Source organism: Papilio xuthus, unplaced genomic scaffold, assembly GCF_000836235.2.
Source record: "Papilio xuthus unplaced genomic scaffold, Pxut_1.1 DF827542.1, whole genome shotgun sequence".
Lineage (NCBI taxonomy): Eukaryota > Metazoa > Arthropoda > Insecta > Lepidoptera > Papilionidae > Papilio > Papilio xuthus.
The window spans coordinates 2,890,824-2,904,273 of record NW_013531107.1 but is presented as its reverse complement, the minus strand read 5'-3'; the positions used below and the strand labels follow the sequence as shown (position 1 = coordinate 2,904,273).

The window sequence follows — 13,450 nt, the reverse complement described above, 5'->3', positions numbered from 1 at the left end:
ACACTACTAATAATGTTTTATTTTAAATCCACGCGGAAAGTGGCGCGAGTACATCCAGTTTAAATGTGTAGCTAGCAATACGTCCCGATTACGCATGAGTTAGGTTTTGTAAAGAATTGTGATGAAACTAATCCTATCTTATGGAGTTCACTCATACAATGTGAATTGAGATATATTTCTAATACAATTTAATTCGTGGAATACATTTAATAATAAATATTTTATGCGTGTATTTATTTACTTTATTCAAATTATGTTTTTTTTATTATATAAAAACTTTACATAACAAATTAAATATCGATTAGCCAGCAGTACTAAAAACCCACAGGGTTTAGGTGTACTTACTGGGCGCTTATTAATTTATAACATCAGCAAATTACCAAATACAGACGTTATTAACATTTCACAATTATACTAAACAAAAGAACAGAGATTAAACGGTTTTTTCAGACCATAATAGAAAGATAAAAAAGCGAGACAAAAAATAGATATATAAAACAATTGATTGTCAATTTGCAATAAATGTAACTTATTTATTTAAAAGTGCCGATTTCAAACTTCAAATGTAAACAGATGTTTGGTTGAAATTTAATCGTAATATATCATATTATATATCTGTTTGGTATTAATAATTGGCTGAGGCACAGAACACATAGATAAGCTTATAACTAACGTGCGGTTAACAGCGAGTTAGTTGTACGTAGATTATCTAGCGGCATGGACGGCGCTCGGCTTGTGTACACACTACTGTTTGCTTGTCTAAACTGCGCCAGGGTATGTTATCCCGCTTTTACATATAACAAACGTGGTACAGACTAAATTTTGAATAGTTCGAGGTTAATCTGCATTTAAAATTTACTTCAACTTATGTAATTTATATAATTCGTCTTTATTACAAATAAATTTCTCATTTAATACAATTTATTCCATATATTTGTCTTTATTATGTATTTGATAACCAGACTTTGTTTCTATAACAATAATTGGTATATTACTTAAGATTCGTGCTCATGTTAGTACAATATACTCTCGTGTAACAGGTTCTAGCGACGTTGACATTCACCCTTAATGATGGCAACCAGATTCCAGCCGTCGCTTTAGGCACTAGCTTGGGTCACCTTTCTGATGTAAGTATGTTCAATACTATCTTGATGTGTTGAGGTATTTCCTTGATATGAATTCTATACACGTAGCAAACTCGTTGCGTTAGCTTATGCATTTTTTATCTTTGTCTTTTACTAACAACTATTCCAAAATTTTAAAAGACGCCCCGAAGTGTAGACTATTATATTATGAATCAATTTAAAAATCGACATCACAGAAGAGCTGGCAGCAACCTGGAACAAAGAACTAGTTTACCTATTCAAAGGGGGAACGCTGTCAGTATCTTCGGAACCGTACCTAAAGGGACTCCTTTTGATAACATATTTTAGTTAATTATTCGTTATATTTTATTAAAAAAAAACGAATTAACATTTGAACAACAGATAATTTTAAAGTAAGGATTAAAGATAAAGAAGAAAAGGGATATAAAATACAAAAGCACACTATTAATAAAGTTTACACTTGTTGCCCGTAGGGTACCCGAGTCCTACCTGTGAACCATTCCCTGGCCCGCGCGGTGCAGTGGGCGCTTGAGGCTGGCTATAGGCACATCGACACAGCCACGCTGTACCGAGTCGAAGATGAAGTCGGTTTGGGATTACATAACTATCTAAAGGACACACATACCAACAGAGAGGATATTTACATTACTACTAAAGTAGGTACTAGTTACAAATATTATCTGTTAAAAAAGCACATCAGCATATGACATGTTCTTATTGTGCGGTCAGGCATGCAGTTTTTCGTCTCCTATCGTACAGCAATTGCGGTCATATATTGGAAGCAGTATCATACGCAAAAATCTGCAAAGTAATGCTATCTGCCGTCGCGACATATGCCGTTGCCGCCTGCTGCTCCCGTTTGCTGTCTGTCACATTTCTCGAACTCGCATCTTTATGATATTTAAGCCGGTTTATATTGACTGATTTTGACATCAAGCTATTATACGCCTTATCAAATTGGGCATGAATTTAATAACATATTATTATAAGTTCCACATCTGGTATTTTGATGGATCGTATTACTATTATCACATCACAATGCCAACATGATGACTAATTAGAAAGGCAAAAAATGTATCTAATAAAATGTGACTATTAAATGGTTTACTATAAAATTGCTCAATCAGTTTACACTATATTTTGCAATGTGTCGTTCATTCGTGATAAATCTGCGAGCAACATTTTGCTCATTTCTAATCGGGTTAATCTTACTGTGTTTAACTTGTAATTTAATTATTGTTTTGTTTTACACAGCTATGGAACGATGCTCATGAAAAGGACGAAGTAATACCCGCATTAATTGCTTCATTGGTGCAGCTGCAATTGAACTACGTAGATTTATATCTCATGCATTATCCAATGGCTTACGAGGTGATTATTTAATATATGTTTTATGAGTATTTATGAGCGTCGGTGGCTCAAGGGGCACTCGAGTGCATGGTCCTGGGTTACGAACCCAGGACCATCATCTACCAATGTGTTTTTCGATTTGCGATATATACCACCTGAACATATCTGCAAATAAATTCAAAGATATGTGTGAAGTCAACCAACCAACACTGGGCCAGCAAGGCCTAGTCATCCCTAACTTGGGTAGGCTCCCTAGCCTCTTAGTGGGGTCGTATATTACTATATAGTATAGCTGACGCTAATGATGATAAGTACTCGTATGTTATTAGGGTTGTAAGACCAAGCCGAGGCCTATCCGCGGCTGTAGATCCTTAATTAAGTATTTATTCAGTTAAAACTTTTCACATTACGCTAATAAAAAATATACATATTTTTTACTGCAGTGTCGTTTTAATTGAAAAAGTGAGAAAAACAATAATTTGTTTTGAATTAAAATAAATCCGAAAGCGAGCTCCAAAAATGGAATATTTCTTTTTTGTTAATTTTTTCTTTGTTAAAAGTTTTTATTTACTTTGATTGCTTTTAACGAGTATTTTTCTATTCATTATACAAAGTCCATTATTACTTTGCTACTCGAGTTTATATTTATGAGTTTTTCTTTCTTTTGTATTAAGGCGACGACAAAAATAAGTTTAAATTTTAATGTTTTTTTTTGTTTTCTTAGAAAGACGGAAGTATAAGTTTAACCGATTACTTGGAGACTTGGAAAGGAATGGAAAATGCTTATAATTTAAACCTCACTAAGTCAATTGGTGTTTCCAACTTCAACATAAGCCAGATGCAACGCCTTTGGTATAATAGTGTTGTAAAACCAGCTGTTTTGCAAATCGAGGTAAAGAAAGTGATATGACATACCTAACATACATACAATAATACATATTTTATATATTATAATGTACATATCAAACATTTAACATACATACACGTAAAAAATAAAAAATAAAGATCCTTTGTTTTAGTGTAACACCCGTATATTGTTAGTAATATGTCTTATAACTATGTTAGTAATTACTATTATATTTTTAAGGTGCGAGAGCTTTTTTTCGCAGTATATCGCTTAATTACCCAGTGTTATTATACTTTACACGTGTAACCTATATCATACTAGTGATGTCACCCGGTAGTGTAGCTTCCCAACAGTGATTTTTTTTCAAAACGCTTGACTTTTTTTGAACCATGCAAACAATCAAATTCCTCTGTATAACAATAGTTACCATGAAAGCTCAGTGATAGCTTTTAATGCGATTTAGATTTTTTTTAATAATTAGTTGTATTAAGAACGATGTGCATAATACGGTTTGCATATGGTTAAATGTATGAAAATTGATTAGTCGAGACAGTAAACTCTGCGTAAAAAATAACTTCAGAAAGTGTAGCGCGCTTTAATACTATTAGTAAGAAAATCCGACACTGTGCCGGTGTATCGGCACAACACTAGTCTTGTTAAATTATCAATGTATATGTCCCCCCACTAATCTGACTGACACTTAACTTGGTAACGAAAGCGCGCCATCCGCGCCAATGTATTCTCAAACTACTTAGTCTATGTTTGATAGTATTTAATTTTTGAAAGGTAAATCCAACTATAACACAAGACGAGCTGGTTGATTGGTGTCAGAAACATGGAGTTGTTGTGATGGCGTACAGTCCTTTTGGTGGTATTCTAGGACGTAAGCAAGACGCGCCGCCACCTCGCGCCGACCATTCTATATTAAAAAGAATTGCTGCTAAATACAATAAGACAGTACCGCAGATCTTATTAAGATATCTGGTAAGGAATAGTAGTAGTACATAGTTTAACTAACGCTTTTTTAATAGCATAACAAACAGTATCAAAGTTTTGAAACTATAACTATTCGATATCAAATAGAGACTTCAACTACTTATTTTTCGATGTTTTTTTGTACTTTTAATCGTGAGTAACTGGAGTTAATTTTCAACTTAGGTTTTCAATCAAAAACTAAATCGAACCGAGTGCTGAAAAAAATTATTAAATGGATTGTAATTAAGAAATCTAAGGCCAAGTATGCAACCGCAACTTATACGGTTATGTTCCTTCTAGGTTATTTTATTTCTAGGTAATTTGCATTGATTGCTATTATCAAATTTCTAATATAATATATAAAATATGTTTTTATTGTTTTAGTTGGATCGCAAGATGGTCGCCATTCCACGTTCCACAAATAAGGAACGAATAAAACAAAACATTGATATATTGGATTTCTCGCTCACGACCGACGAAGTTAAAGAATTGTCTTCTTTTAATAAGAATTACAGACTCCGGACACCCGCTAAGTGGTACTCACATCCACACTTTCCTTTTGAAAAGAAAAACCTAACTGATGCAGAAATTCAATATATAATTGAGCATAGCGTTGAAGACTAATATAATGTATGGCTGCTAAAATATTTTTAAAATTTTTAAACATCCTATATAAGAATTATTAAATACTTTATTTCTTTGCTAATATGTATTAAAGAAACTAAAATAATAAACGTATATTTTCTCACTTGAATAGGTTTTATATTTCCAAACTTTGACGTTCATAAAAGCTCAGTGGAACTTAAAAGGAAAGTTCAAGAACATTTTCTTTGAGTTTCTAATTCCTAGCCTTGGTAGTTGTTAATAGTCAGGTAAGAAAGTTAAAACAATTTTCTATTTAATCTGTATAGAAAATACTATTAAAAATACATTGAAAAGGTTCTATAAAAGATGATTATGTTCAAATTTCGGATCTGTTCAGATGTGCGAAGGATTATGTTTTGATTGTTATGTTACACCTTGTAATATTAAATCCTTTTTGAAAGACATATGTAAACCTTTTTGGTAACGTTTCATCAAATAACCGACCACCTGCTTAATCTTCATATAAATCTTTTGTCATTTTCTTGTAACGTTCTAAACTTAAAATAAGTAATTTTATTTGTAATTTTATGAAAATATAATATTACATTGTATTTTTTTGACGCGTTCACATTCGCTTGTTCTCTGTCAAATGCAAGAGTTTTCTGGTCTTAAAGAATATATATCTACATCTTCAAGGAGTTAACAGAACATTAATAATTCAAGAAGTTGGAACGTATTTGCGGTGTTACTCTTGTATTTTAATCTCGGAAGGCAATCGTTGGAATTCAAGTTTAACAATTTACCAACAAACTTCATCACGAGTTGACCGCACTCAACTCCAGTCACATAAAGTTTTATAAGTAGCTAGATTAATAATTCATGTCTGTCTTGTAAACAATTTTATATTCGTGATTATGTCAATGGCCACTACGCATACTGTCGTAGGATAAAAAAGAAAAAAATCCGGCTGATTGTGACAGTCAGGAAAAATTACAAAATGACATCTAATCAGCATCGGTTCAGTCGTTTGTTACAAGTACATCGCAGGGATTTGAAAAATACTAAACGTCGCCCGCGACTTCGTCCGCACGGAATTAAGAGAAAGATAATTCGTAGCCTATGTGTTCTTCCAGACTATGTTCTATATGTATGCCAAATTACATCGAGATCCGTTCGGTTGTTCGGGAGATACCTTCAGACAAACATCCATCCATCTAAACATTTGCATTTATAATATTAGTTAGATAGTAAGATGTAAGATAAAAATCAATTTAACTCAGAAAAATGTGTTATTTTTACCTATATTTGTAACAGCATCATTAAATGCACTTCAATAGGATACGTGAGTTTTCCCTAAAGTGTATATTGGACTATAGATATACAGTAAATGATGGGAATCGTTTGTTTCTCTCCCTCGGGTATTATGACAATCGAACATCCAGTCTACTATAAATATTTATAGATAGAAGTTTATCTTTATAAAATACTGCAGCGTTGATTTCATACATAAACCAAAAAAACTCAATTTACTTACTGTAGCTTTTATTAAATAATGTTATTTAAAACCGGTTTTATCATTGTTGAGTTTATCCGTAATAATTATAAATCGATTAATCTGTTTTTATTTTTTCTTAGTAAACTTGTAAATCGGTATTATTTAACACGATTTTAGGAGTTGAAATCCTAGACTTTTCCTTATAGATCACGTTCATTAACAAATCTATAAGTTTTTCAGTTATATAATTTTTTATAATAATGTTAGTTTTTCGTTATAAAGTGTTTGCTAATGACCGAGTCTGCGACGTACTTTTTGTAACATTACGAACATTATAAAGATAAAGTTGGATAGAATGCTTTTTTATACGCAACGTTTGTAGGTCAGTAACTTTCACTGAAATTTTATGTAATCCGGTAAGTAGAGTCGACATAAATTGAAATTAAATTATTTTAATCATAAGTCGCTTCTTATATACCTTCTAGTAGAAAAACAGAGGTAAAATATCATATAATATTCTCATGTCGTTAGTACTATTGTCCTCCGAAACGGCTTGACCGATTTTTATGAATTTTTATATGCATATTCAGTAGGTATAAGAATCGGCTACTATTTTTTAATCCCGCGCGGACGGAATCGCGGGGCACAGCCAGATACTTATAATTGTTTGATTGTGAATTTCTCCTTAGGCTCGGAAAGTTATTTATCAACGTGTAAAAATACTATTTTTCTTCGTATTAAAATTTACATACAATAAAATATTAAGTTAAATAATTTTGCAGCTCGTAGAAAATTCTGAGCAGGACACTTAGGTTTTCTTTTTAACTAACATTAAAAATATGGTACAAAATAAACACAATGAATATTCACACAACACATACATACGTTAATCAGAAACTTGTGTATTAAATCGATTGATTAACTAAACAGTGAATTATCCAAGCAAATAAATGTTTATCATACGGCAGCTGACTGATTGATGTTTGTCTATGCCAATTTATATCATAGAGTTTGATGTATGCAAATATAATGATTATCAGTTTATATCATGTTAATATAATTTTGAATGCAATTATAATTAAGTAGAGCTTTTTGTAAAATGTCCAATAACTAACTAATATTATAAATACAAATGTTTGGATGGATGTTCGTCAGAAGGTATCTAAAGAACAAGGGATCTCGCTGAAATTTGATATAGATGTAGAAAGTAGCCAGGAAAGACGAATTAGGGTTTAAGTATTAGGAAGTTTTTTTTTAATTTTGCGTGGACGGAGTTGTGTGCGACAGCTAGTATAGTAATAGTTTTAAAACATCAGTTTTACTTTTATCTTCCTAGCTACATTGGGACTGTAAGACTTCACTCAATCCAGTTGATATTATACTTTTTATATTACTTATAATATTTCTTGTATTGTACATACATTTATTGCAGCTATACACTTTGCAATAAATTGACAAATATAAAAAGTACATGGCTATTTTATACGTTTTACTCGCAAATTATTGAGCTTTCATGAAACGATTGAAAGCATCGAGTTCTATAATAGCATTACGTTAAGAGCTTTTTACGCTTGCCTCTGCAACATAGCAGAGCACTTTACACAAAAATATATACGATACTTCATGTTTGAAAACTAACCCTTCCGCTCCGCTTACGTTATTTGTTAAAACGTTCCATGACACCACTATGATGCTATCGTAAAAAAGTGAACTCGCATAGCACTGAAAGTGTTAAAAATAATTGCAACATTCGTTTAAACTTTATAAATCGATTTTTTTTATAATACATAATTTACCTCAGATGTTACGTTTTACGATCAAACGTTTCATGGCGATCTTATAATGCCCGACTTTGAATATTCCTAAACAATTATTAAGTACGAATTTTACATTGTAATTATCATTGTAATATCGTTTTATTACTAGTGGTTAATAATAAAATAAATGAACAAATACAAAAACACGCACAAATATTTACATGCACATATATTAAGCTATTTTAATTGTAAATTACTTTTTTATTGTAATTCTTAAGTAAGGCAAGCAATTTCACAATGTTACTAACCTTTTACTTAAACTTTAGCACTAACACGAAAGAGTCCTGACTGCTATAATTCGGGTCTAGAACCTAGTTTAGAAACCAGGCGTACTTACTATTATACTTTGTAATTAAATCATACTTTTGTTGCCTAAATAAACGATTTTTATTATTATTATTCCAACTCGATACCTTCTCGCGTTCCTGACCAAAAGGATCTTGACAGAGAGACGGAGGGACAACAAAATGATCCTATAAGGGTTCCGTTTTTCCTTTCGAGGTACGGAACCCTAAACAATCAGAATCATTATATCCCACACTTTTTAAACCCCTTTATTGTTCAACCAGTTTAGGCTTTATAACTTAACAATGAAATTAACAAAAATAACCAAACTTTTTTTGAAAACCAACACAAAATTATGTGCAATCGCTAGTTAACCCGAAATGCAAAACAGCGGCTTTTTATTGTAGCGACAATTTGAATGTTACACATCGTTACGCCCTGATTGAAATAAATTGCATTCACAGTAACTGATAGTCAGCAAGCAAGCTTTTACACTCTCATTCATTAAATGGCCAATAAAATTTATATCACTCTATTTACTCCCGTTCAGTTTACAGTTCAACCGTGAAATTCCACTGCCGAAACACGTATTAATTTTAATATTGCTACCTCTTTTTATTTCAAACAGAATGAAAGAGACACTACACACATCGTTTAGGTATGTGTCGGCAAATGTATTGATATTTTAGAATTCACATGTTAATTATAATAGATGATATGGAATACCTTTTCATAAGCAAAATGGAATTGAAACAGATACTTTATATTAAGGTTTTTGGGTTGTTATACTCTGTAGTTAGCAATATTTTTATGGTATTACGGGAAGGATCAGAATAAGAGTCTGTTATAATATAAAATAATACTTTAGCCACTTACTTTTTAATGTTTTTACTTTTTTATGGGGTAAGCTATCCATTACACTTGGCCAATTTTAGTTAGAGTTCCCTTCTCCGCTCTTCTATCAAATTGTAAGTGAGCCGTAACAAATAAAATATTGACGGGCCCTGAAAAAGGGCCTGACCTCGTTTTCAATATCTCGCGGTATTGGACGGATAGACAGACGAAACCACACAAAGTGGAGGATTACTTTTGATGGATATGAGTGTATAAATGTTTTCTTCATTCTTTACTTACATTTTTACTTTTGTTTCGATATGTCTAAAAGTATTACAACCCTTAAAGTAAATAGAATATTTTTTTTATCACAGTACAGCTGAAAATTGCAAATTGTTTCTTTTGTAACACCTACACAGTTTTCGCTTATTTCTTTATTTAAAAAAGCTTTTCGTTTTGCGCTCAAGTATTCGCATTCCAGAAAGTATTATAAAACATTACTCAATGTTTTAAAAAGACAGTCTGTTAAGAATCAGAAAACAAGTTAGTCGATTAAGTTCTCGTGTCTAGTTCTGTATTTCAAAGTTGTAATTAATATCTGATACAAACCATATCGTTGACATAATTCAGCTTATGCGAAATAACGCGTACACGGAAATGTATTTAGGCGGGCGTTATTGTTGTACGCACGAACGGGAATTGAGGATTAATCGAATTGTGCTCTATTCATCAACGTCTTGTGCGTGTCGGGCCGCTCGGATCCCATGCGGTTTGTATTGGAAGGATTTAAGCTCTTTATAGTTAATCAAATAATTGTGTAACATATGTTAATGATCATGAATTACGATTAATACAATTGAAATAGTTAATATAAAATACAACGAGGTAAAAGAATTTCACATTTAAAGGACCCCGAAATGTTCTGTAAGTAGTATTATACTAATCTCCTTTTAATTATGTAACTATTTGTATCACAAGACAGTAAAATATCGTTTGTTATATACTAGTGAGGGATCTGACATTCTGACACTGTCTTTGGATTCTTTCTTATGACATTAACATTTATATATTTTTCATATGCTTCGTGTCAGTCAGTGTGCTTTAACCTATGAAAGGTTCATACTGAACAGACACAACAATTCTCTCCTCACTTTATAAATAATGCAACAGTTTCAAACTTGAATTAGGTTTATATATAATACATATTTAAAAAACTTCACCTCCTTAAGAACATAAGGTTGTAAAGTATTGCTGCAGAAGAGTTATTCGCATATTCAGATATCAAAATATACATATTTAAATAACCTCTACAGTAATATTCAGTGTTATATCTCTCACGATCTTATATTTCAGGTTACATCCCATGAGCATACATTACTTGTATCTCTTGAGAACTCAAAGCAATTGCTGTACGCTGTGTAATCGCAAACCTGCCAGAAACGATTTAAATAATGCATTTAATACTAACTTATAACCTATTAGAACCACACATAAAATAAACAAGTAACTGATTGTTGTCTATACATAGACAATAAAAAATATGACTACATAAGTAGTCATATTTTTTATTCTCAGATCAGATAACTGATAGTCGGTGATTTGGTCGTTTTGTCTGTAAGTTTGTGTACGCTAATCTCAGAAAAGGATTAATTGATTTTAATAATGTTTTCATTAATGCATTGTAGTAAGTTTCATTTATGTTTTAATGTTTATTTTATATCAGTCAATAAAATAATTAAAAAGTTATGTTAACTTTCGATATTTTTGGACATTTAGAGACCCAACGTACTCAAACTTAGTTTATCAACCATGTAATAAAGGGTTCAGGTTAGCCTGGACAGTGTTAGTGTAACAAGATTATTTTAATAAAACTATTATAAGAATAATATTACTGCGGCAGGTATTTTATGTAATTCGTATACATTACTCCGAAACCTAACCGTATCTTCCATTTTGCTCTTCACAGAAATTAAAGCTCGCTTCAAATGTAACCAGACCGGAAATTGAAAGCTCCGTGCTTTGACTCTTGCCCCAAAATATGGTTTTTAATTTTATACGAAAGTGATAATAGTGTTAGGATATTCATTTTTAAAAATAGTTTCGAGTTTAAAATTATTTTTTAATCATATCGTATACACTTAATTTGCACTTAATGAGTACATCTAGTTAATATAAAAGTTAATGTAACTCTAAAATAATAAAACCTGATATTGGGTCTTGAATTAGAACAGCTTAGTTATTATTATGACTAAGTTTTAGCTTTCCTAATAAACATAAAATAAAAGTAGTACGATCGTCAAGCCTTGTAGAAAAAAAGCAAACTTTAGTTGTGTTGTTTTTACGTATATTCGAAAGCACCTAGATGAACTATAAGCTTGTATATTCTTAGTATAAAGTAATATATTGATTCAATTAACAACCCATATAATGTATTTAAGTAACAATGACAGCTCACTAACGGCCTTTAAAAGGTGTTTCCATTCACATTAGCAAACCATTAAGTTTTATATTGGCGAAGCGAAAATACTTTGTAAAAGCTTATTGTGGCCGTTTTTACTTTACTTTTATAATGAATTTCAGGTAAAAAGACTGTCTATTAATAATTTTAGAGTCTCAAAAAACCCTTTTTTAACTTCTGCAATTTAAATAATTTTCCATTTAAAGTAAAATTGTAAAAACGGTCATCAGTCAATAATAATATTATTTTAATGGTTCAGTTTTATACGATCGAATATAAAAATGACAAAAGCGTATATCAAATTTAATTCAGGAAATGCACAGCCTTTAGAAATTTTCATTCAAATATAAAAGTATTTCAATATTTTTACTATGAATGAAATTCAGTGTGAAAGAGAAATGACTGATATGCATTAATATTAAAATTCCTCCAGCAACCGAATGCTCAACGGACTGAAAATTTCACTCCGTCTGTCTAATTTTCTAGAAATTTTCATCCAGTACCTTTTCAAGTCCAATAATTTCTTAAGCATTTAGGTGAGAAAACGTCAGTAAAACGACTTACCTTATATGAATATAAGTCTCCGTGACTGAACATTTTAAATACCATTGATATATTACAACGAAAATAAGACATATTCGGTTTTGTTATTCGAAATACATATTATATTGATAAAGACCTATGTTGAGTGCAGAATTAACATTCGGCCAACGACGTGGCGTACTGGCCTGGAACCTTTGCCTTTTTAGTTATAAAAAAGATAGATGTAAAGAAAAGGGAATAGCGCGGGAAGAGTTATCAATGAGATGTAGTCGCGAATAGTATTCAATGAATAATGTTGTTTTAGTGCAAGGATACTAATAATGCAATAAACGCATTTTGGCTGCCGTGCTGTTGTTTTCAATTTATATAACCTACACTAAATGTACCCAAAAATAGGTTATAAACTTCTTGAATAAACTCGATAACAAAAAACACAAAGGTAGCTATAATCTACCAAAAAATAAAAACAATAAAACTGATAAATGACAAATACCTATATATTTTACCTTCCAATGTAATTAAGTGATATATTACACCCATTCATATATATCTTGGCTTGTTTGAAAAAACCATACCACCTGTGTCCCTACTTCGTTTACCGCTTAAATTAATAACCCCCATTGCCTATTACCTTTTATAACAAACGATTCAACAATAAACAATAACCTTTTTTTTAGTTAAAGTGTCGCTAAAACTCGAGAACGGCTGAACAGATCTATTTTATCTTAGTCTAGAAATGTTCGTGGAGGTCTAGGCAAGGTTTAAAAGGTAAGAAAAATTCAAATAATTGCCGGGAACTAAGTTGATTTTAATTCCACGCGGACGGTGTCGGGGGCGATAGCTAGTACAGAATAAAACTTTCATGTAAAATCCTAAGCTTGTAACTTCGACTCACATATACAAAGGTGTAAACTTCGTACCCTTCCTTTACATTCAACTACATTTGAAATTTTGACTAAGTGCAAACTAGATTATGCGTAAAGTTTTACCCTAACTTAAACTGTTAAACTTTAACACACATGGTTTAAATTTACATACATAAATTTAGTATGTTATTTACACAACACTAGTATGTATTATTATGAAAACTTATAAATTATGTAACTAATCTTGTAGTAAAAATTTACTAAGATAAAGTATTATTATAAGAAAAAA

General features: G+C 31.3%; 1 protein-coding gene across 1 annotated transcript; it reads left to right on the top strand.

The window, feature by feature from the left end:
• The first annotated feature begins 689 nt into the window (after window positions 1–689).
• On the top strand, window positions 690–5,967 carry LOC106118829 (aldo-keto reductase AKR2E4-like). Its single transcript, XM_013313582.1, has 7 exons — window positions 690–774; window positions 1,041–1,127; window positions 1,580–1,762; window positions 2,361–2,477; window positions 3,181–3,348; window positions 4,090–4,287; window positions 4,663–5,967. The coding sequence occupies exons 1-7, from the start codon at window positions 718–720 to the stop codon at window positions 4,900–4,902; spliced, it is 1,050 nt and encodes a 349-aa protein (XP_013169036.1). The 5' UTR covers window positions 690–717; the 3' UTR covers window positions 4,903–5,967.
• The last annotated feature ends 7,483 nt before the right edge of the window (window positions 5,968–13,450 follow it).